The sequence below is a fragment of the Manis pentadactyla genome, chromosome 5, assembly GCF_030020395.1.
Source record: "Manis pentadactyla isolate mManPen7 chromosome 5, mManPen7.hap1, whole genome shotgun sequence".
NCBI lineage: Eukaryota > Metazoa > Chordata > Mammalia > Pholidota > Manidae > Manis > Manis pentadactyla.
In genome coordinates, this window is record NC_080023.1 from 138,442,576 (window position 1) to 138,467,906 (window position 25,331).

Here is a 25,331-nt window from a genome sequence, read left to right on the forward strand (position 1 = left end):
GCCACTTCTCTACTTACTGAAATTCTAATCCAAGTCCTCCTTCAAGTATCAGCTCAATGCTACCTAGATGAAAGCAAATTTCTTTCTTCTACTTAGTATATGTAATAGGCATTCAATAAATTCTTGTTGAATTGAATTATCTACTTTACACATTTGCATTTTGAGATTGGTGTGTGTGGTTATTTTGACTTATTTATGTAGGCTGACAAACAGAGGCATGAATGTTTTGATTTTTAGGCTGATAGAGGCGTGAACATTTTGATTTTCATCCTTATCTCAGTGCCTATATACAGTGCCTTTACTCAGTTAATGTTACTTACTTAAACATCTACAGCTGATGATTCCAATATTAATTTTGAGAGAAAAAACATATAATGTTATTTTCTTTAGCTGTAAATCTTATGATCTTTGAAGATAAGTTTGAATCGATTATTTAAGTGCCTGCAGCATATCTTAGTCCAAAACTATGCTTTAATTTTAACAAAGAGCTTGTATGTGGGGATATAATGAAAGAAGAGAGGTTATCTGAAGTATTACTAATAATATTATTGTGCTTACTCGATCTTGTAAAGAATGTAAAGGTAACTATATAAGTAAGAGAAATGATTGTCAAGAAATTGTCTTACGAACAGCCTCCAGTCTTCACCAGCAGTTCCAAAGGTGTGAGTCAGGAAGTGCCCACAAGGGGGCGTGCCCATCTAGAGAAACTTAATCAAGTCTCTTTCCTGTTAAGGCAGGTAAAAATGCCCATTTTACAAATGTGCTTCTAGACCATCTCTTTTTTCCTACGAAATAGAATGGACCTTCAACACAACAATAATTCCTACCCATTTCTAACCTGTTTATTTTGGTTGTGGAATTTCCAAGGAGGAGGACAGAATGGAATGGGGATTGCCTTGCAAGCTATGATAAATTTATGAAGCTTGTGATTGTTCTTTTTCTTTTCCCTTTTTTTTTTCTGTGTTAAGAACATTTTCACTTCATAAGCATTGTCATCTCTTCTGTGGTTATTTTGGGTCATTTGCCCAAGGGATAGACAGTGTTCCATTTTCATTGCTCCCTTGGCCTTGGTTATGGGGAAAGTGCAAAGGCCATGAGTGGTATTTCCATCAGAGGTCATGGCCTTATGGGATCTTCAAGTTTTCTTTCCTGTACCTATTTTACCGTTGACTTCAACATTGTCAACAGCAAACATTTATTGAGTGCTTTTTATGTGCTGGTTTTTAAGTAGGTGTAGGGACTGAACATTATGTTTGGCCTAGGGGAATTAAACAATAAAGAGAAACCATACCATTTGGTATGTGCCAGAAGAATGGAGCCATCAGTGATTAACAGGAATTAGCAGGATGGAGAAATCATTCTTATCTTGATAAGTTTCTCATGGTGAGCTTATGGAAGAGGTGGAATTTAAATGGGTCTTATATAAAAGGTAGAACTTAGGTGTCCAGGTAGAGAGAAAGTCCTAGGTTTGGAAGCCTGCAAGTGAATAAGCTTGGTTGCACTACAGAATTTCTGCAGGACAATGGTTTCAAACTCAAATGCTTCGGGAGGTCAGACAGGTAGCCTAACTGTGTGACCGTCGAGAAAGGTGGGATGGTTGCCAAAAAATGTTCCGTTTTCAGGTATTCAAAAAACAAATTGTGTGACACAAAAACATACTTTGCTGGTCAGAACAAACCCTGGTTTTGGCATCTGTAAACCATGGTCAAGGAATAACAGTTGATAAAATTTAATTGTGCACAGAATTTAGCAAAGTAAAATAAGGCTGTAGAAGAATTAAGTCCATAGCCAGAGTTCCCTCAAACATCTGTCTACTTTTATTTGCACTAGCTGTACTTAGCAAATGAATAGAAAATTTTGAAATACATTTGAATGGGGCCTATCTTGGTGGCTGTTTGCATTAAATACAGACTTTTGTGAGTGGGGGTTTCTGTAAACATTGAGATTAGTTTGATGGCATTAGAATTTCAGATATAACATTATAGTTACTTTAGATTATATAATATAACCTAGAATATATTTAGCTTCTTTCCTACTCTATGTAATTCTTTATCTCTACTTTCCAGTAAGATTTTATTGAGGAACAAAAGGACAAAAAAATATGAGCATTTTTTCCTTTCTGCTTTTTAATATGCTAATCTTTGTTACATATTTGTGATTTGCAATAATTCTGTTTTTGTGGGTATACTCATAACTGTACAAATAAATGTGTCTGTACTTTAAAAATTTTGTATCAAATAAAGCAACTTGTTACTGTGTTATCAAAGTCAATGTCAAATACTGTTCATCAGTCTGGAGAGGGTCAAATTGAAATCCAGGTTAAGTGACCCATCCCAATTGTCATGGTATTTCATTGGCAGGAATAGACTCCAGATTGTCCAAGTTACCTTCTAGTCATTTATCTGTTATTCCCCACTGTTTTAAGACTCAGTTCAAAGGCCAGTGGAGCCCTGATATTTAAAAGAAAAAGTGTAATTTTATCCAGAGAAGGTAAATGTGTGCCCTGAAATGAAAGACCAGAGGGCCAGACCACAGCCAGGTGTTCCTGGAAAGAGCCAAATTGGACAACTAAATTGAAAAAGGTTGCCTGCTTCTATAAAGAGACCTTGTTGCTGTCTATTTAATGAGCAAGGTCTTAGCTCATTCATTTAGGTGTTTTTTAATCTGCCTAGGTAGTGAAGTTCATAGTCTATTAGTGAGTATGCTGGTAGCATGTTGTGCTCTGTCACGTGTACGTGTCTGTGTGAAGTGAAAATGCCAAGTAATCTATTTCCTCTTTCTCCCTTGAGCCTCGTTCCCAGAATGTGAAACTGAGTTTAAGATAGTGAAGGATGACCAGCTTTCTAAGGGAAAAAGCAAAGTTAAAGCTAAAGTATAGTATGAATACTTATGTAGAGCTTCTAGGAACCATCACTGAGATTATTACAGCAATTTTGAGTTAAAGAAGTCAAATTGATTAGTCAAAACTGGGAAGAGTGTGGTCTGGTGCCAGATGACCTAAGAGGATGGGAGGGCAGTAAAGAAGTGTTAGCAAAAGAAAATGTTGAGTGGAGGAGTGTGACCAATCTCAAGACCTATAATTTTTTAATAAATAAAGTGAGAGGCTTAATGTTTGATGGTAAGAGCCTTAGAAGTTTGTTTTGAGCAGTAGACCAAAGGCATGAAAGAATTCCCAAAGTAAAGGTCACTCCCATATTGTGAGAAATGAGTCTGGAGTTTAGTTTGGTTATTATGGAGACCAGCCAAAAACTTCACAGCAGCTGCTTAAGGACATATATTTGGGAAAGAGCCTATTTGGGAGTGATGTTCAAAAGCATTACATTTAGGGAGGATCTAAATATGACATAATCAAAGAGAAACATGTGAATTAATAGGAAAACTGCTTCAGATAGGCTGTTTGGATCATGCATATAAATTCAACAAGATGCAGTTTCAAAGAGCTCGAAATTTGAGATAGTGATGAGGTTCAATTAGAAATATTTATCTATGATACTTTATTAGTTGCTGCTTACAGGTGGATGAGGGGCAAGAAAAGCCACAAGAACAAGTCAGCATATACATAAAGAGTCATCTCAGAGAGAGGAGAACCACATGTTTTAGGTTGAGCCTTTAGGCTCAAGGGCCTCCTGTGTAGTTGTTTGAGGCTGCAGTACTTACAGAAGGGCAGTATTTTGATGGGGATGGAGTGGAAAGCCAGGTATGCCTTGGCCTTAGTGCAAATGAGGCAGGAGTGCCAGTTCTGCTATTATTCCAGAGCCAAGGTGGGTGTTGGAGGAGAAGGCCGGAGGGCTGGGCCTTCACTGGGATTTAGGCGATACCCAAAGTTACTGCTGTAAGATTTAACTCATTCAGATCATGCATTCAACAAGTAGTTTTTTTCACAAAGCCAACTTTGCCTTGATCTCTTTAATATTTATTACTCCACTGATTTTTTAACTTATCTCTGTTTTCTCCTTTCTCTTTGTGTTTATTTTGGTCTCTTTCTAACTTCTTTAGTTGGGCATTTAGCTTATTAATTTTTGGTTCTTTCCTAATATCAACATTTTGGGCATAAATTTCCCTCTAAGTACCACTTTTTTGTATCCCACAGGCTTTAAAATGTCATATTTTTATTATCACTCATTGTTAAGTATTTTTGTTTCTATTTAGATTTCTTATTTGGTCATTGTTATTTTGAAGTAGTTTTTCTTTTTTAATTTCCAAATTTTATTTTGACTCCTAACTTAATTGTGTTACAGTCAGAGACTATATTCTGTTTGATATTATTTCTTGAAATTTGTTGAGATTTAGTTTATAGTTTACTACTGTATGATCAGTTTTTGTAAATATTTATATGTGCTTGAAAAGAATGTTTCCTGTCTAACTGTTGAGAACAGAATTCAATGAGTGCCATCTAATGAAACTCTTTAATATACTCTCTGAATATCTTATTTCTTACGGATAACTGAGAGAGATGTGCTGAAATATCTAACCTTGAGGTACAGTTTTGTTGATTTTTCCTTGTTGTTCTGCTTTTGCCTCACATATATTGGAGACTAGTCTTTTTAGGTACAAATTTAAAATTACTTTATCTTGGTGAATCTAAGCTTTCAGCATTTATTGTGTAAAGACTCTTTAGCTCTATTAATACTTTTCATCTTAAATGAACTTATCTTCCACAATTTAGCCCAAAAGTGGTTCATTTTTAGTAGATTTGAAAGAGTGTTATTTAGGCTTCCCATTACCTAGGCAAAAATCCTCTCTTCCACTCAGTGACTGTGAGTTCAGCTGGCTGTTTTATCTCTATCTGTAGTCTCTATCTGTAAAACAGAAGTAATAATAATGATATATTATTATAAAATAGGTAAAGTCATCGTCATCATTATCATCATATACCTATTGAGAGACTCTTTATTAATACTTTTTATCTTAAAACTTACTTTGCTTGATGTTAATGTAGCTGCATTGCTTGGATTGGCACCTGCTGTTATGTATATCTTTTTACCCTGTCGTTCTACTTTCAACTTTTCCATGTTCTTGTGCCTTAGGTGTATCTCTTATGAATAATACAGCCAGATTTTGAAATCCAATCGGAAATTTCAGTAACATGGTATTATTATTATTATTATTTTTAACTGTTCCTTTTTTGAAATTAAGGTATCATTGATATGCACTCCTATGAAGGTTTCACAAGAAAAACAATGTGGTTACTACATTTACCCTTATTATCATGTCCCCCACTTCATACCCCATTGCAGTCACTGTCCATCAATGTAATAAGATGCCACAGAGTCCCTACTAGTCTTCTCTGTGCTAAACTGTCTTCCCCATGACCCCCCACACACCATGTGCACTAATCATGATACCCCACAATCCCTTTCTCCGTCCGCACCTGCCCTTCCCCACCCCTCCCCTTTGGTAACCGCTAGTCCCTTCTTGGAGTCTGTGAGTCTGCTGCTATTTTCTTCCTTCTGTTTTGCTTCATTGTTATACTCCACAAATGAGGGAAATCATTTGGTATTTGTCTTTCTCTCCCTAATTTATTTCACTGAGCATAATACCCTCTAGCCCCATCTACGTTGTTGCAAATGGTAGGTAGGATTTGTTTTCTTCTTATAGCCGAATAGTATTCCATTGTGTATATGTACCACATCTTCTTTATCCATTCATCTACTGATGGACACCTAGGTTGCTTCTGTATTTTAGCTATTGTAAATAGTGCTGCAATAAACATAGGGGTGCATATGTCATTTTGAATCTGAGAACTTGTACTCTTTGGGTAAATTTCTAGGAGTGGGATTTCCAGGTCAAATGGTATTTCCATTTTTAGTTTTTTGAGGAACCTCCATACTGCTTTCCACAATGGCTGAACTAATTTACATTCCCACCAGCAGTGTAGAAGGGTTCCCCTTTCTCCGCATCCTCGCCAGCATTTGTTGTTCTTAGTCTTTTCTATTTTGGCCATCCTAACTGGTGTGAGGTGATATCTCATTGTGGTTTTAATTTACATTTCCCTGATAATTAGCGATGTGGAGCATCTTTTCATGTGCCTGTTGGCCATCTGAATTTCTTCTTTGGGGAAGTGTCTGTTCATATCTTCCACCCATTTGTTAGTAGGTTTATTTGCTTTTTGGGTGTTGACGCATGTGAATTCTTTATATATTTTGGATGTTAACCCCTTGTCGGATATGTCATTTACAATTATATTCTCCCATACTGTAGGATGCCTTTTTGTTCTGCTGATACTATCTTTTGCTGTACAGAAAAAGAAGCAAAAGCTTGATGTATTCCCATTTGTTCATTTTGGCTTTTGTTTCCCTTACCTGAGGAGATGCCTTCAGGAAAAAGTTGCTCATGTTTATATTCAAGAGATTTTTTCCTATGTTTTCTTCTAAGAGTCTTATGGTTTCATGACTTACATTCAGGTCTTTGATCCATTTTAAGTTTGCTTTTGTGTATGGGGTTAGACAGTAATCCAGTTTAATTCTCTTGCATGTAGCTGTCCAGTTTTGCCAACACCAGCTGTGAAAGAGACGTCATTCCCCTGTTGTATATCCATGGCTCCTTTATAGTATATTAATTGAACATATATGCATGAGTTTATATCAGGGTTCTCTAGTCTGTTCCATTGGTCTATGGGTCTGTTCTTGTGCCAGTACCAAATTGTCTTGATTACCGTGGCTTTGTAGTTGAGCTTGAAGTCAGGGATTGTAATCCCCTCACATTTATTCTTGTGTCTCGGGTTTGCTTTGGCTATTTGGGGGTCCATATGAATTTAGAACTATTTGTTCCAGTTCATTGAAGAATATTGTCAGTATTTTGGTACGGATTGCATTGAATCTATGCATTGCTTTAGGTAGGATGGCCATTTTGACAATATTAATTCTTCCTATCCATGAGTATGGGATGTATTTCCATTTATTGGTATCTTCTTTAATGTATCTCATGAATGTCTTGTAGTTTTCAGGGTATAGGTCTTTCACTTCCTTGGTTAGGTTTATTCCTAGGTATTTTATTCTTTTCAATGCAGTTGTGAATGGAATTGTTTTCCTGATTTCTCTTTCTGCTAGTTCATCGTTAGTGTATAGGAATGCAACAGATTTCTGTGTATTAACTTTGTATCCTGCAACTTTGCTGAATTCAAATATTAGTTCTAGTAGTTTTGGAGTGGATTCTTTAGGGTTTGTTTTATATACAATATCATGTCATCTGCAAAAAGTGACAATTTAACTTCTTCCTTACTAATCTGGATGCCTTTATTTCTTTGTGTTGTCTAATTGCTGTGGTGAGGACCTCCAGAACTATGTTGAATTAAAGTGAAGAGGGTGGGAATCCTCGTCTTGTTCCCAGTCTTGAAAGGCTTTCAGGTTCTCCCTGTTAAATATGATGTTGGTTGTGGGTTTGTCATATATGGCCTTTATTATGTCGAGGTACTTGTCCTCTATACCCATTTTGTTGGGAGTTTTAATCATGAATGGATGTTGAATTTTGTCAAATGCTTTTTCAGCATCTGTGGAAATGATCATGTGATTTTTGTCCTTTTTGTTGATGTGGTGGGTAATGTTGATGGATTTTCGAATGTTGTACCATCCTTGTTTCCCTGGAATAAATCCTACTTGATCATGGTGGATGATCTTTTTGATATATTTTTGAACTCAGTCTGCTAATACTTTGTTGAATATTTTTGCATCTGTGTTCATCAGGGATATTGGTCTATAATTTTCTTTTTTTGTGGTGTCTTCACCTGGTTTTGGTATTAGAGTGATGCTGGCCTCGTAGAATGAGTTTGGAAGTATTCCCTCCTTTTCTACTTTTTGGAAAACTTTGAGAAGAATGGGTATTAGGTCTTCACTAAATGTTTGAAAATTCAGTGGTGAAGCCATCTGGACCAGGAGTTTTTTTCTTAGGTAGTTTTTTGATTACTAGTTCAATTTTGTTCCTGGTAATTGATCTGTTCAGATTTTCTTTTTTTTTCTGGGTCAGCCTTGGAAGGTTATATTTTCTAGAAAGTTGTCCATTTCTTCTAGGTTATCCAGTTTGTTAGCATATAATTTTTCATAGTTTTCTCTAATAATTCTTTGTATTTCTGTGGTATCCTTTGTGATTTTTCCTTTCTCATTTCTGATTCTGTTTATATGTGTAGACTCTCTTTTCTTCTTGCTAAGTCTGGTTTTGGGTTTATCTGTTTTGTTTGTTTTCTCAAAGAACCAGCTCTTGCTTTCATTGATTCTTTCTACTGTTTTATTCTTCTCAATTTTATTTATTTCTGCTCTAATCTTTATTATTGTCCCTCTGTCTACTGACTTTGGGCCTCATTTGTTCTTCTTTTTCCAGTTTCATTAATTGTGAATTTAGATTGTTCATGTGGGATTGTTCTTCTTTCCTGAGGTTGGCCTGTGTTGCAGTATACTTTCCTCTTAGCACAGCCTTGGCTATGTCCCACAGATTTGCGGTGTTGAATTATTGTTGTCATTTGTCTCCATATATTGCTTGATCTTTGTTTTTATTTGGTCATTGATCCATTGGTTATTTAGGTGCATGTTGTGAAAACTGCATGTGCTTGTAGGATTTTTCATTTTCTTTGCATAATTTTTTTCTAGTTTTATACCTTTGTAGTCTGAGAAACTGGCTGGTACAATTTCAGTTGTTTTGAATTTACTGAGGCTCTTTTTGTGTCCTAGTATGTGATCTGTTCTTGAAAATGTTCCATGTGCACTTGAGAAGAATATGTATTCTGCTGCTTTTGGATGTAGAGTTCTGTAGATATCTGTTAGGTCCATCTGTTCTAATGTGTTGTTCAGTGCCTCTTTACTTATTTTCTATCAGGTTGATCTGTCCTTTGGAGTGACTACAGTGTTGAAGTCTCCTAGAATGAATGCATTACATTCTATTTCCCCTTTTAATTCTGTTAGTATTTGTTTCACATCTGTAGGTGCTCCTGTGTTGGGAGCATAGATATTTATAATAGTTTTATCTTCTTGTTTGATTGACCATTTTTATCATTATGTAATGTCCTTTTTTTTTCTTTCAACTTTCTTTGTTTTGAAGTCTACTTCGTCTGATACACGTACTGCAGCTCCTGCTTTTTTCTCCCTATTAGTTGCGTGAAATATCTTTTTCCAATCCTTCACTTTTACTCTGTGTATGTCTTTGGGTTTGTAGTGAGTCTTTTGTAGGCAGCATATAGATGGGTCTTGTTTTTTTATCCATTCAATGACTCTATGTCTTTTGATTGGTACATTCAGACCATTTAAATTTAGGGTGATTATTGATAGGTATTTACTTATTGCCATTGCAGCCTTTAGATTCATCATTATCAAAGGTTCAAGGTTAACTTCCTTACTATCTAAGAGTCTAAGTTAGCTCATTTAGTATGCTATTACAAACACAATCTAAAGGTTCTTTTTTTCTCCTCCATTTTCTTTCTCCTCCAATCTTTATATATTAGGTTTCATATTCTGTACTCTTTGTCTATCCCTTGGTTGACTTTGGGTGTAGTTGATTTGATTTTGCATCTGCTTAGTTACTAATTGTTCTACTTTCTTTACTGTGGTTTTATTTCCCCTGGTGACAGCTATTAAACCTTAGTAACACTTAAATCTATAGCAGTCCCTCCAAAATATACTGTAGAGGTGGTTTGTGGGAGTTAAATTTTCTCAGCTTTTGATTATCTGAAAATTATTTAATCCCTTCTTCAAATTTAAATTATAATCTCGCTGGGTAGAGTATTCTTGGTTTGTGCCCATTCTGCTACATTGCATTAAATGTATCATGCCACTCCCTTCTGGCCTGTAAGGTTACTGGTGGGAAGTCTGATAATAGTTTGATGAGTTTTCCTTTGTATGTGATCTTTTTTCTCTCTCTAGCTGCTTTTAAAAGTCTGTCCTTATCCGTGATCTTTGCCATTTTAATTATTATATGTGTTGGTGTTTTCTTCTTTGGGTCCCTTGTGTTGGGAGATCTGTGTACCTCCATGGCCTGAGAGACTGTCTCCTGCCCCAGATTGGAGAAGTTTTCAGCAATTTCCTCCTCAAAGACACTTTCTATGCCTTTTTCTTTCTTATCTTATTCTGGTACCCCTATAATGCGAATATTGTTCTGTTTGGATTGGCCACACAGGTGTCTCTCTATTCTTTCATTCTTAGAGATCCTTTTTTCTCTCTGTGCCTCAGCTTCTTTGTATTCCTCTTCTCTAATTTCTATTCCATTTACTCTCTCTTCTACTACATCTAATCTGCTTTTAAATCCCTCCATTGTATGTTTCATTTCAGTTATGGAATTTCTTAATGATTGAATCTCTATCCTAAATTCGTCCTTAGTTCTTGAATATTCTTCTGTACCTTCATGAGCATGTTTATGATTTTTAGTTTGAACTCTCTTTCTGGTAGATTGAATAGTTCAGTTTCACTTGGGCCTTTTTCTGATGTTTGTGAGATTTTGGTCTGAACCAGATTCTGTTGAGGTTTCATATTTGTATGGGGTGCCCTCTAGTGCCCAGAAGCTCTAGTCTCTGTGGCTGCTCAGCCCCTGGAGTGATGTGGGGGTTTACTGGTGAGTGGCGCTTGTGCCTGGGGGGAAGAAGGACCTGTTTCCTGCTTCCTGCTGCAGCACCTGTGTGCATTGTCAGAACCAGTGGGTTGAGCACACAGGTGTAAACCTCTGTGCTTTGCATTTTGTATGTGTTGTAGGCAGGGTCTCTCTCTGGCTGGCCTGATGCCAGGGCAGGGACTGCTGGTTTGTGAGCCAGTGCCATTAGGGCAGGAAGAATGCACAGCATGCTTTGTATAACTGTGGGGCTCCTCAGAGCTGAATAGCCAGCCAATGGGATGGAGCGCCTGAAGCTCCTGAAAATTCCCAACCCACTGGGCAGACTGCACCCAGACAACCTTGTCCACCTATCCCTCCTCCTGGCAGCAAGCTCCATGGAATCCCTGCCCCTTCAGCAGCCCTCTTGCTGCTAGGAAGCCTCACAGACCACCCGCCTTTCTTTTGTCCCAGAGTGGCCCGATGTGGATCCATATCCTCTACAAACGAATGGAATCTCAGTCTCTCCAAGTTTTGTGTCTGTCTTAGCTTTCTAACCCATTAATCTCCAGAGCGCCATGCAATGTATGTTTGTGCTCCCAAAGCAGACTTCCAGGGCTGGATGTTCAGAAGTCCTTGGCTTCCACACACTCCCCACTCCATTTCTCTTTCTCCCACCAGTGAGCTGGGGTAGGGGGAAGGGCTTGGATCAAGGCTTTGGTACATTACCCTGTTTCGTGAGGTCTGCTCTGTTCTCCAGGTGTATGCAGTCACGCACAGCCTTCTTTCCTGCTGCTCTTTTAGGGTTAGTTGTATTAACTATATTTTTGTAATATGTGTGGTTTTAGTAGGAGTTCTTTGTTTCACCTCTCACGCTGCAATCTTTAATCCCTTGGCATTATTATTTTTAAAGACAGTATTTTGATTTGCATGTAGTTTTGCCATCTTATTTGCTCACTCATTCCTTATTTCATGTTGATTGTTTTTCTTGGATTATTGTCTTAGTCTGTTTGGATTGCTATAACATAATATCACAGACTGGGTAGCTTATAAACAACAGAAATTTATTTCTCACAGTTCTGGAAGCTGGAAAGGTCCAACCACAAGGTATAGGCAGATTTGATGCCTGGTGAGTTCCTGTTTCTCAGATAGCCATGTTTTTTCTGTAAACTCACATGGTAGAAGAGATCGAGGAGTTTCTGGAGCTTCTTTTAGAGGAGTACTAATCACATTCATTTTCCATTGCCCCACCTTCTTGGGGGTTAGGATTTCAACATGTGAATTTCAGAAGGAGATACTCAGACCATAGCAATATTTTTCTTCTTCCTTAAGTATATAATTCATTTATTCATTCATCCATTCAACAAATAGGTTACTGAGTACCTACAAGGTGTCACGTGCTTTTCTGTATGTTTAGTATATGTTAATGAAAACAAAGCGTATAAAAATTACTTTCTGTGTGGATCTTCCAATCTTGTAGGGGAGATTGGCAATTTAAACCATACCAAAATAAATTATATATTTTAGAAGATGATAAAAAAGATAGAGTTGAATTAGAGCCAAAAAAGGGAGATGAAGTGTGGATGTGAGTAAGTGGTGGGAGGACAGGGAAGGAGGCCATGTTGTAGTATTAAATATAATGGTCTCTTGGTGGTAAACTTATTTTATTTATTTATTTATAAATGTCTTTATTTTATTCTTGTTCCTTAAAGGTAACTTTGTTGGGAGCCCAATTTTAAGTTTATAGTTACTTTTCCCTGAGGACTTTGCAGGTACACTACTGTCTTCTAGCTTCCACTGGGCTCCTGGGGATTCTGTCATTCCTTTGCAGGTGACCTTCTCTTTCTACCTGGTTGCTTTCCTTCCTCTCTGGCTTCCTGAAAACCTGGATTTTTATTTTTCATTAATTCTGGTAAATTTGAGCCATTTTCTTTTAAAATATTTTCTTTTTTTAAATTCTGCCTGTTCTTTACAGCTGAACATTCATTAGACTATCTCTCCATTTTTTTTTTACCATCTCTCTCATTTTCCAATGCCTTTCTCCCCTCTACTTATATTTGCAATAAAATGTACAATAAGTGTTACATAAATATAAATGTATTATACTATTAGGAAAAGTTACATAATTTATTCATGACCTAATGGCTTGAATTCTTGGTTGTATACTTAAATACATCAGCTGTTGATTTTTTAAGGTAAAATGTACGTACAGTGATATGCATGCATCTTTTAAAGTGTATAATTTAGTGAATTTGACTTGTGTATCCAACCATGTAATCCACACCGTTACTAAAATATAAAACAATGTTATTATTCAGGAAAGTTCCTCATGCTGTTTCATTATCAATGCCCTTCTCAAAACAACCACTTTTCTGTTGATTTTTCACCATAGAGTAATTTTACCTATTCCACAACTTCATATAAATGAAATCATGTGTTATGTACTGTGTTGTGTCCAGCATCTTTTACTCAGTGTATGTCCAAGAGATTATCCATGTTATTGTTCATGTCATTAATTCCTTTTTATTCCTGAGCAGTCCTCCATTGTTGCCTATGTTACGGTTTGTGTACCCATTTACCTCTTGATAGACATTTGGGCTGTTTCCAGGCTTTGGCTATTGCAGTGAAAAGTGTTATGAACATTCTTGACAAGTCTTTTGTCATATGTATTTTGATTTCTGTTTTGTAAGTCCTTGGTGGTTTAATTGCTAGGTCATAGTGGTATATTTAATTTAGAATTTTCAAATTTTGATTTGGAACTTAAAAACTGTGATTAGTATTTATTTTAGAAAATTAAGCTAAATTGGATATATTCATCATTATATTTTTAAGATGATTTTTGAAGTCATTGAAAATGTAGCCTGGGTTTTGATCAGATGAATGCAATTTCATGATCTAATTCATATTATCTTAAGGAACTTGTCAGAATTAGCATCATTTTCTGTAATTTTTATTTGAACTCCAGTATATCAGGTTTACTATCCTTAACCAGTGGTTCATTCTGAGTTTAAATTAAATAACTTTAATTAAACAAATATGAATAAGACTAAAAATGATTTAAAGCTATATAAAACTACCCTGGTGGTGGTTTTTACTCTTTAGCTGTGTGATAATCTAAGTCATGAGTATGTTCATCTGGTTTCTACCATCACTTGCACATGCTCACTCAGCATGCACACTGAAGCTCTCAAACTGTTCCCTTTTCACCAGAAAAACCCGTAATTCATTATTTAAAAGATAATTTTAAAAATCAAATTTAAAACCATTGTCTTTTTCACCTTTAATGTTGCAAGCTCTAGAACACTAGGAATTCTGTGAGTTGAAAACCACTGTCCTTTGCTGTCTTGAGGGTTTGGAATTTTACGTATTCCTCTGGAACTTTGTTTTTGTTTGAGTATGAATTTATAATTAAAGCTGTAATCCAGGTGTATTAAAGCCCCTTAAAAGTATGGCCAACCCACTTTATTTTGAGACTAAAATGTTTCTTTTAACTTTTGTTGAGTGGTTTAGGGAATAGACAACAATGATTTTTATATAATGTATTTTTCCTCTATTGTAGATATGTATAGAACTTATTTGTATAGTGCTGCAAAGATATTCAATACACACTTGTTAAAGAAAATAAAGGATTATTTAAGAATAGATATCTTGACTGTAGTTTAGAGAAATATTTATAATATTAGGCATCAAAAGGATGATTATCTAAAGAAAGAAAAGAAAGGTCATTGGGTGTTCTTATATCCAAATTTTCCTTGGTTTCAGTCAAGTCAGATACATGAGAGTAGATAATTCAAGTTAAATCATAATTTTGTTTAAAAACACCTGATATACTGTGAGCCCACAGTGGCCCCACTTTGGGGCTGGTTTATGATAATAAATGCGAGAGATAAATGTGGAGCCAGATCTAGGTCTCCTGTAGCCCGAGCTATCATTCCATGTTTAGGATACTCAAAGGTGATAAGGCTTTGTGCTGCCATTGTGGTCCTGTCATGGAGGGAAGTGGAGCTCATGCCAATTATAATGCTGCTCACAGACCTGATAATGGTGTATTAGGAAGGTTTGGGATCTTTTTAAAAGTGTATTTCTTCCTTTATTATTTTATTAGGATAATTCTGTCATACACCAGTTTCCAGATGCACTTAACATCTGAGGTATTATTCTTGTAGGTATTTGGCATTTGAATAATTCTGTACAAAAGAAAGACCAAGTTAATGAGATAAGTAACTGAACTATGGTGTGTGTTGGCAGATTTCAGAGTTAGAGCTCAGGTTAGAGGCTTAAGTTTCTGGTGGAAAGTACCGGAACTTTGTTTTAAGGGATTATTCCTTTTAAAGTAGTTTATGTGTGTTACTTAATTTAATTCTTACAACAGCTGTGTAATAGCCATCTCCAGTTTGGAGCAGAGCAAAATAAAAACTTCTGACATTAAGTCTAACAGTGATTACTAGTTTATTGGTTACTTCAAGAAAGTTTTATTTCAGTGTTTTCCTTAATGCATGCAATCTCTATGCCAATTTTATATATATGTGTTTCTTTTGAGGGACCTATGGTTTATACAGTTGCTTTTTAGTTACATTTTTATCAAAAAAGTAAGGAAATAGCATGTTTCAGTCAAGGACAATAGTTACATGTGTATCTGTGTGGTGCATTTACTTTTAAGTATTTATGGAGTGTAAGAGTTTAATAGTAGCTCTGTATAGTAACAGTCATTGTGTGTTTTTTAACTTCCCTAAGATTTCATTTCTGTACAAATGAGTTCTGTGAAATTATTATGGCCCAAATACCAGTGTTTGTATTTCACTCAATTTATCTGCACTTCATAAAAATGCTTAAATATTACTTCATCATCCTTAAGTTTGCTTTTCACTATGTGAAATCAATGAACTAATTCTTGAGTATTTATGAAGTAATTCTGATTTTTCAGGTGTTGCAAGCCCCTAGGAATATTAAGCTTAATTTGGAACAGGATTCTCTATTTTTCACTTGATTTTTCATTTTTGAAATCCAGGTTACAGTAAATCCATCTGTGTATAATCCTTTAGTGTCTTTCTATAATTGTTTGGTTAGGCATAAGAGTTCTCACAGTTCACAATATCCTGATTGAAATGCTCTAAGAGAATGGTTTTACAGATAATGCATATTGTTGTGTATATGTTTTATATCCCATAAAATTCTATTTTATAGAATGCTTGGGTAGGATCAGCAATCACAGTTAACAAAAAAGAATTAATAAAGAATATCCCTTTCTGACTTGTTTTGTGAGGAAAGTTATTTTATAGTGTCTGTTCATTTGTATGAGAGTTGTCTATTTTGGAAAGAACCAGTATAAGGTCAGTACTTGAAAATACTTGTAATATGTTGATGGTGGTATGATCACGGTGATATGCTGCCAATTGATAACTGACCAAAATGGAACATTAAGTCTTATGTTGATGTAACGTTAGTTTTAGTTGGCTAAAGTCTCTCCATCAGCAGATTTGTGCCTATATAATTTATTGCCTGAGAATAAGTAGAATCGGTGTTTGGCTGATAGTGATCCTGGGGGATGCTATCACACCTTGTTTCTTGAGGTAGGCCCTATGGACTTGCAACATCAGCATTCTGGGTGATTGTTAGATATACAGCTCTTGGCCAATTCCAGATTACTCCATCAGAATCTGCATATAAACATGTTCTCCAGGTGATTTGTATGCACATGAGTCTGAGAAGCCTGTAGAAGCCTGTAGAAGACATAAGACTTGGCCTCTTGGCAAGGAGCAGACACTTCTCTATCTAAAATTACAAGGATATAAAGATTTGGGAATTATTTCATAGAATAACAAAAAGAATGTTTACCTTAAAAGTACATTTCTCTTTAAGATTAACTGTCTTTCCTGGAATAAAATGTGTCTGATGTGTTCTTTACTTTGATAATTTCATCTTACCTACCAAAGAAGGTACACTTCACTCTGTCCTTACCAAATGAGCGAACCCACTTATTCGTAAGTCTTCCCAGAGATAGTGGCATCCTCTGGATTTGCCTGAAATTGAATCTTGACAAAAGATGATGGAGGGCCAAGGCCTGATGTTGGAATGGCATGTACCATTGCTTGTTTGGCTTGTTTTATGACACCAGGGATGTGGTCATGCTTTATTTCCTCCTAACTAAAGAATAAGTATGTTCTGAAAGTCTGTTCTGTGCAAAATGAAACAGAGTGGATTGGACCTTTCCTCAGTCAGGTTAGGGAACTATCCTTGAAAGTCTGCCACAAACAGATAGGGGATGTGACCCTGTGGGTCCATTGGCTAGACTTCACCAGCCATGGTTAGAAGGGAGACTAGGAGTTCCACACTCTTTTCAGTCAGTCACATCTTTTCTATCCAATAAGTACTGTCCTAATATGTCAGTATATTTAAGAAGAGTTAGAATTTAGAGCAGGAACAAAGAAATGTAAATGTCTAGACAGTCTTAATATAATAATTTGTTGTATACTCTTACCTCTGAATTTTTCAGTTTGCTTTAAAGAAAAAATCTTTTGTTTGTATTCTGCTTCCAATATTTCAAAACTCTACAGTGTTGCTCAACTTCTGAGGTGGTGCTAGGAGCTCATTGACTTTTCTGGGAATTGCTGTAGTGTGGCATTTCAAAAACTTCTTAACCAGGGATCCCTCAGTGCAAATGTCTTGCTCAGTAGTATGTTCACTAAACCACACAAGAGGGGGAGCTTCTCTTGTTTAATCTGGGGTTGTGCCTGGTTCTCTTGTGCACACTTGTGGGTGAGGGTAAGGGTCTTGGGTTCTGGGGCACAGTGTGAAAACCTGTGCCTTAGTGAAAGAACACAACCATGACAGCTATTAACCTAAAGACCTGCAAAACTCCTGCCTTTAATATATTTTAAAAAATGATATATTTTTTAATGGAACTTTTTTCCTGCTTCTTTTAATTTTGATTTTTATCCAGCATTGTTAAGTTTTTCTGTCTTGCACAGGTAACCCAGAAATCTAGGAGGTAGGAGCAGAAAGCTGCTTGTAGTCATTGCATGTGAAATGCTTTAAACATCCATGACCTGGGACAAGACACAGAAACACAAAGATACCTGCCTCCTAGGAATGTACACTTTTTGGCTATATGATTGGCAAGCATATTATTAATACAGAATTGAAGAGAGCTTGCCATAAAGTTTCTCATAAGGAAGGAATTGTAAAATAAAATTAAAGCATAGTGTACTTCAAGATTCTAAGTTCCATTCTCTTCACTTATTATGCTGAATATAGTACTTGCAGAGATTGTATAATATTAAAAAGTACTAATAATGGCATCTATTGGTTCATTTATGCCCCAGATATTTTCCTGTACAAATTCTAAGCATGAACTTAATTCCAGAGAGTAAGGAGGCATTGTGATATACTGTAATTTATATTAAATTGTTTGTAGTTTTGTTATTAAGAGAAAATCAGTGGGACTCCTTTTATTCAGGATTTTTTAGTGGAAAATACATTTTGACTTGAGTAGGGTTTTAATGGCAGCATGATAGTAGATAATTTTAGGCAGTTGCTGAATCTTCGCTTGAGGATTAGCTCAGATCTCATCATGTCACGATTATACTGACAAGTGCTGGGTTGTCATATCACATTGTCACACGCTCTGCTCACTGAATGCTCACACCGCTTTTGCTCTGCAGGAGAATGACTCAGGCACTTTAGACACAGTGGGTGCGGTGGTTGTGGACCATGAAGGTAATGTGGCTGCTGCTGTCTCCAGCGGAGGCTTGGCCTTGAAACATCCAGGGAGAGTTGGGCAGGTAAGTCACTTTGGAGCTTTTAAACTAACTTGCCATGGATTTTTCTAGCTCGCAATCTTTTAAATCAGTGGGGACATTTTTTTCTTTAGCAAAGATAAATGATATCACTCTTCTTTAGCACTTACTAATCTACCTCATCAAATACCTCTTCAAGATTCTGGAAAAAAAACCTATCTTGTGTTAATAAGGTTCTTTTTGATCTTTACAATTGGTAATCCTAATGTTTTGTTACTCTCACAAGGCTTGGTACTGGCCTGGGTATTTGTAGACATTTGATAAATTGTGCATTGATTTCCATTTTTTCTTTCTTCGTAAATGCCATTCTCTTTAGGAACAAGCTCTACCAGACTATACTGCTGCTTGCTTTTTGGGTGGGAAAATGATTTTAGGGTCACATTTTGGTTTTCCTCCATTCAAGGAACAGTAACATTTTGACCCTCTAAATCCCTCCTCTGACCCAGCATTTCAGCTATTTTGTAGACTAACTAGTATTTCAGGTCACCCTAACTCATGATGTCACTCAAGAAATCTAGATATAAGGGGGTTCTAATTTATGTGCACTGGCTTATTCCCAGCTCACTTCCACATCCACACCACTTTCCACCACCCCCTTATCTAGTTTTTACATAATTCTCATTGTACTGAGAATAAAATTAACAATCCATTTGATCTAGTAAGCTTTCTGAGTGTAAACAATTTGGCACATTACTTATGGGCTTAATAAATATTGTTGACTGAACAAATGAGTTGGAGTTAAGGTAGTTGCAAGGGAAGTGCTTAAGCTCAGGGTTTGTATCTCGTGTTAAACGTGGAGCACTGTGGGCATGCTTTGTGCATTTTGTCCCTCACAGGGTCACAGGTGCCTTGGACCTGGGGTTGAGTGAATGCTTGGAGCAAAGTGATCTGATTCATGCAGGACATCTTTGCAAAACCCCAAGTGATGTTCCCGGATCTGCCCTTTATTATGAATAACCCACTTGCAGTACTGTGATGGGAAGGCGTAGGGCAGAATTATTAATTTTGTGCTACTCTTTGCCTACTGTTCAAGGGCATTTATGGGGAATGATCACTCAATACAATGCTTTGAACTCATTATAAAAAGCCTTTGTCTGGTCATGGTGTTTTTCCACATTATAAAGGCTGGGTATTTGTCAAGTTTGGAATAAGAAAACCAAGCTTGGCATATCAGATTTGGATGCCTTGGTGGAGAAGGAAGGAGAAAAGCCAGAAGAGCCGCCTTCATTGCATTGTGTGGTTCCCATGACTTTCTCACTGTTTTTTGTTTGTTTTGATTAGCAAAATAGCAACAGCAGAACCAGGCATAGTGCTGGACCATGTTAGGATGTTACACTGAATAATCTGGAAGCCATCCTGCCACTGCACATGAGACTATTTTGGAGAAAGAAAAACTTCATAAAGCTTACATACTGATTTGCCCCACTTGGCTGGTGTATGAATACACAGCTTTTGAGAGCCTCAAAGTCAGGAAATGGTGTGGGGGAGAGGACTAAAAGTGGTTACAGGTGCTTAATTGGATTATATTGCTTGGATAGAGGAGACTTAATAAGCCTGGAAAATATATAAGCATCAGATGAGAGGTGAAGAACTATTCTTCTTGATAATCAGGACAGAATGAAACAAGAGACAAAGTATTAAAAACAATGACTATTTTTTCAAAATGTGCTGCAAGTAGATACTTTTAAATACATTTTAAATGCACAAAGGAACTAAGAAATTTTAGCATATTATTTTGTTCTGGATAAATGATAACAGTTCAGATGATGAAATGGGCATTTGAATTAGAACTTAGTTGCTTGGCTTACCATAATAATTAGATTTTACCACCAGGACACGAGAGAGGAATTATTATATTCCACTCTACCCGACCCCCACCTAACCTGCACACAACAGGCAGTTTGGTTTAGTAGTTAGGTGTGGACTTTGGACTCAGGTAAACCTTTATTTTAATCTTATTTCCCCACTTAGTCCCCTTATTATGGATAAGCTAAGCTCTACTTTCTCCAACTTTAATATGGGGATAAATAGCTATCTAACAAAGTTCCAAAAGAGTAAATGACAAATGACATAATGCATTTAAATCGCTTATCACAGTCCCTTGTAAAAACAGCTATAGCTACTGTTTATTAATCTTTTGCTATGTGCAACAGGTGTGTTAATTCATGTGCTCATACAATGCCGTGAGGTGGCTATTTTTGTTATCCTCATTTTATAAAAGAGTAAAATAAGGCCCAAAGAAGATTAAGTAATGATAATATTATATTAAGTAATAATATATGATCTACTTTTACTGAATGATAATACCTGTATTGAAATTTTAATAAAATGTTACTTTTAAAAAGAAGGAAGTTTTTTTTGTCTGTTTTTAAGGCTTGCTTAAGATTGTTATATTTTTATCCAAAGAAGTGGAGTAGAGAGAGATAAACTGATTCTTTCTTTTATCTGACCTATCACTGTTTCAGCCCAGATGATTTCAGAAGATTAAGGAAGACAACTTTAAGTCATGAAATTGAGGGGAGGTAGCACAAAGGGAACTTGCTTAGAGAGAAGAAACGAATAATATGAATAAATATTCTTTCTTTTCTAGAAAAAGATGACCTCCTTTGGGTTTCTAAGAAGTGTCCTTGTGGCTTTATTTACTGTTTTTTGGTAAAGCACTAGGCTCCTGGTCAAGATAATTGTGGGGAATGGAAAGGACAGTGGCTAATGTGCAGGGTTTTCAGTGAAGGAAGAATGGGCCCTTCCACTGAGGTCGTGTGCTCTCTGTGGTATCAGGTGACCCAGCACTTGTCCCAGGTGGTACCAGTTGAATGGCTTATCCTGCAAATCTGCCAGTTTTATTCTGAAATCTATGTGCTGAATAATTTCTGTGGGGCTTTCAGATACTGGTTGGACCCAGGTGTCTTGTGTATTTCATGGTGTTTTCAAAGGCAATAATAGATTTTCTACTGTCTGCCATATTGGGAGTGTTGTGTTCAGTTCCTGGCTCTCCTTTTAAGAGGCCTATTGTAGTGACCACTGCTGATGGCAACTGTAGGTCACATAAACATGGGAGACTTCATCTGGTTATCTCAGACTTTGGATTATTTCTCAAGGAGGATGAGTAGGCGAGGGGGGTAGGTGTATACCTCTCAAAGCCTTGAGGAACAGCTAAAAAATCTAGTGTTCTCTGAATGGGAAAAGAGCAATCAGAGCATTAGGATGGCTGTTTTTGAGAATTTGGAGGACTTTAGGGGAACTTAAAGTATTTCCAGAGAGTAGACCCAGAGTAGTGGGCAGAAGTTATGATAAAGCTCAGTGTAAGAAAGAACTTTTTGCCAGTGGGAAGCGTCCAAAAGGAGACAATGTCCCCACATGAGGCATGAGGTTCTCAGTATCAGAAATTCCTGGGATATTTTCTGGAAATTCTGTTCTGGGTAGAATATTGGACCAAATGACTTCTGAAGTCCTTTTGTAAAGAATAGAATATTACAGAATGGTGAAGTCTGTCTGGTACCATTCCCAGTCCTAGCTTCTTCCCCCAGTCATCAGAAGTGAGCTCCTAGGAAGTAACAGTACTATTTCTGTTACTATGGGAATATTTTTTTCTCTATCAACCATACTGAGCACTGAGTATATTGTTTCGGCTTGTCTTTTTTTAACAGTATGTTTTGGTGTTTTGGAGATTGTATTGTATTCGTTTCTGAAGATGCTTAAAAAAAATTAATTCTTTGCAATGAATTCCACTATTGCTAGGCCAGCATGTAGCTATTTCTTTACTAACTGGCATTTATGTTGTGTTAAGTTTTTCATTCTTAAGAACTTGTGGTAATAAACATTCTTGAGCACACCCCTTTATATTTCTCTAGGATGGCTCTCTAAGGGTTTTCCTAATTCTGCTTCTGACTAAAGAGTGGAAAAGTTATTCATTGTGAGTCCCCTCCCACTGTTGTTGTGGGTACTGAAGAGATGACATTCTGGGTGGCATTATTGGAAACAAAATCAGAATGATTGTCATATTCTTTTATAAAGCCATAGTAGTGCACTGTATTCCTGGTGGTTTCAGACATATAAATCTGCTGCCGCCTCATAAAGTGATTGGCTTCAACAGGCCTTCTTGCCGCTTTTCTTTATATCTGGCAGAATTGAGCACAGTGGTGAGCATACACTAGGCTCTGTGGCTCATACTGTTTGCAGTTCCTGTTGTACCACCCAAGGGAGGCATGGAAAAGGGTCTCCTGAACAGGGTTTTGTAGGGGGTGGCAGAGGGACCTCCTGCATCCCAGCCTCACTGGGGCCCTTGTTGATAATGCCAATTCTAGTCCAATCCCCAGACCACTGAATTAGAGTATCTATGAACCATGGTTCCTGTCACTAAGCTCCCCAAGCTATTTGACACACACCTTGTTTGAGAGTCACTATTTTAAGGCAAACACAATGATGTCAAGGGGCCTAAAGAGCAACCAGCTGACAAATTACAGTAGAGGGAATGTTTTTCATGGAAGGAAAAAACTATACTGATGAGACTCTAAGAAAGTTTCTTTTGCAATTTTCTGAAGAATTTTAGGTTAATACAAGAGTTAAAAATATAATTTGGTAGGGTTAGAGCCATTGTTGGGGTAGGTCTTATACCACATCTGCTTTTGCTGCCCTATTGATAAACATCATATAAATATGCTGTGCAATAAATCAGGTGTTATTGGATGGGTATGATTTTGTCTATTATTGAAAGCTAGTAATTACCCATAATATTTCTGAAATAAAATATTTATCTCTTTTCTTTTTTCCCAGGCTGCTCTTTATGGATGTGGCTGCTGGGCCGAAAATACTGGAGCTCACAATCCCTACTCCACAGCTGTGAGTACCTCAGGTATTTGCTGCTTTCATGACCATTTTTCATAACTTCAACCCTGTGGGTTACTTAATGAATGAAAACAATATTCATCTGTAAACATACGGATGTGCTAAGACATTGCATAGACAAGAGCTTTGATGCATGAAAGATCTTTGCTATTTGGGAGCTTTTAAGGATTATTTCACAGCATAAGCATCACCGTGTAAATGCTTTTTGCTAACATTTTCAGTACAACTCTGGAGTTAACTATAAATTATGTTTCTGTGGATTTTTTTCTCTCATGACTCATGATAGTACCAAATTAAAACACACAAGATCTTAAAATAACAAGGCATTTCAAAAACTGAAAATGTCTTAAGATGTTGACATAAAATATGTAAGGTATATTTCAAAATATATAGTTTATCGTCTCTAGTCCTCTAACTACACTTTTAATAAAATGTAAGTCCTCTTTTTGTATCTGTATCAGTTATTATCATTTCATTACCATTTAGAAATTGTGATGAGGGGTGGATTTTAATGGACAGATTGCCTGTTGTCTAGATCCAGGTTTTCATATGCTTGTGCCAGATGTCCTTGAGGCCTTTTCTCTTAATGTGGGGCTACATATGGTTGACAGAATAATATTGGCCTACCCCTTTTGCCATGTTCTCTCTCAAGTTACAGCCCTAGGCCTGTCTCCCCATATCCTCAGGCTTTATCAGGACTGTTGATTGATAAGGCAGCCTTTCCTTCCTTTTTTCAATTTCTTGTCACATTGGTTTCTGTCCCACCACACTAACAAACCACTCAATCAACAGCCCTCTTCCACTGCTCACTGTTGACTTTCTGTGATCTCTGCTGCAGGTGGCTCTTTCTTTTCTGTCTGTAGCATAGATCCTGGAAGTCCTTTGTTTGTCTTGCTCCTCTGACCTGCTCTGTTTTGGCCTTCTTCATAGACTCTTTACATCGCTAACAACTTCAGGTGTGGGTCTCTGCTCACTTTTTTTATCTCACTGTATGCTTCCTCTTGGTGATTGGTGTCATTGCTGCTGTTCTCATGATTTTAGCAGTTATCTCTTAGGGTATTGGCTTCCACGTCTACCTCTACTCTGGACTTCTCCATTGAGGTCCACATTAGTCCTTTCTGACTTCCTGTTGGGCATATTCCCATGGGTGTTTTATGTGCACATCAGATTCAGCAGGCTCAGCAAAGCATCTTATTCCTTATTCTACCCCTTGGCCATCTTTCTCCTGTATGCCCTCTCTTGTATTGCTGTCAGTATCCTATTCTTTGCTAACACTTGAAATCTTGGTACCATTTTCACATTTATTGCTTCTTTGCATTTCTGTTGACCTGACCTTATTATTTTCAGACCTATATTCTCCTGCCTTCCTATTATAGCAGCTTCCTGACCTACATTCATTCCTTGCATCAGTGGAAAAATCACTATGTGCTACTAGCATATCAGGTGAAGTCCAAACATGAAATAATGTTAAATCTAAACCATACTAATATAATTGGCAAAAGATTGTTTTTTAGTCTTTCATTTCTGAAGAGATGAACATAATGTAATAATATGAGTTGGTTTTTAATCTAATATCGGCACATGAAAATCTTTACACATGATATGTAGGAATCAGCTTGTGCACATCATTAAGTATGGCTCCGTGTCTATGGAAAATGGTGGTATTGGAACAAACCAAAGTCTAAAAAAGAAAATTCATTGTTTGATTTTTATTTTCCCAAAGAATTATTAGTTGGTATTTGTTGTGTTGATTTAATTTCTGGTCGATATATTGTTCTGGTCAATATATCATGTCTAGATGTTAGGAGACGTAGATTCTACTTTAAGCTGAAATCTTCAGAGCCTGCTTGACTGTGTCACTTTGGAAAAGAAATTTGATCTCCTTGGGATTGTCCACCTTCCTCCTTTTTAAAATTGGTGATGTAGAAGTTGCAGTAATAACACACTCATAGATTTGATTCTATTAAGTATAATCCAGTGGGTGGCTAAAGCTAAAATTGTAAAATTAAGGTCTTTCTTTCTTCCCCTTAGGTATTTCCTCCTTTGCGCATCTTTTACCAGTTGAAGATAGTTTCATATTACTAAGGATAACTTTAGGTTTCCAGTTCATGGCATCCAGTGCAGCTTTTAAGCTTGGATGCCTGGCATATCATGTTATATCCTCAAGTTTAAGGACCAGCCATCAGC

General features: G+C 36.7%; 1 protein-coding gene across 5 annotated transcripts in view; it reads left to right on the top strand.

Annotated features, from left to right (window-relative positions):
* Nucleotides 1–25,331, top strand: part of TASP1 (taspase 1) — a 307,406-nt gene that overhangs the window by 125,093 nt on the left and 156,982 nt on the right. For 4 of the 5 annotated variants that reach the window (XM_036892166.2, XM_036892168.2, XM_057502717.1 and 1 more), the window contains 2 exons: nt 18,165–18,284; nt 23,073–23,151. In XM_036892166.2, the coding sequence (XP_036748061.1) occupies nt 18,165–18,284; nt 23,073–23,151 (199 nt within the window). The remainder of the gene's footprint in view (nt 1–18,164; nt 18,285–23,072; nt 23,152–25,331) is intronic. The other variant, XR_005026207.2, reaches the window with a different exon arrangement.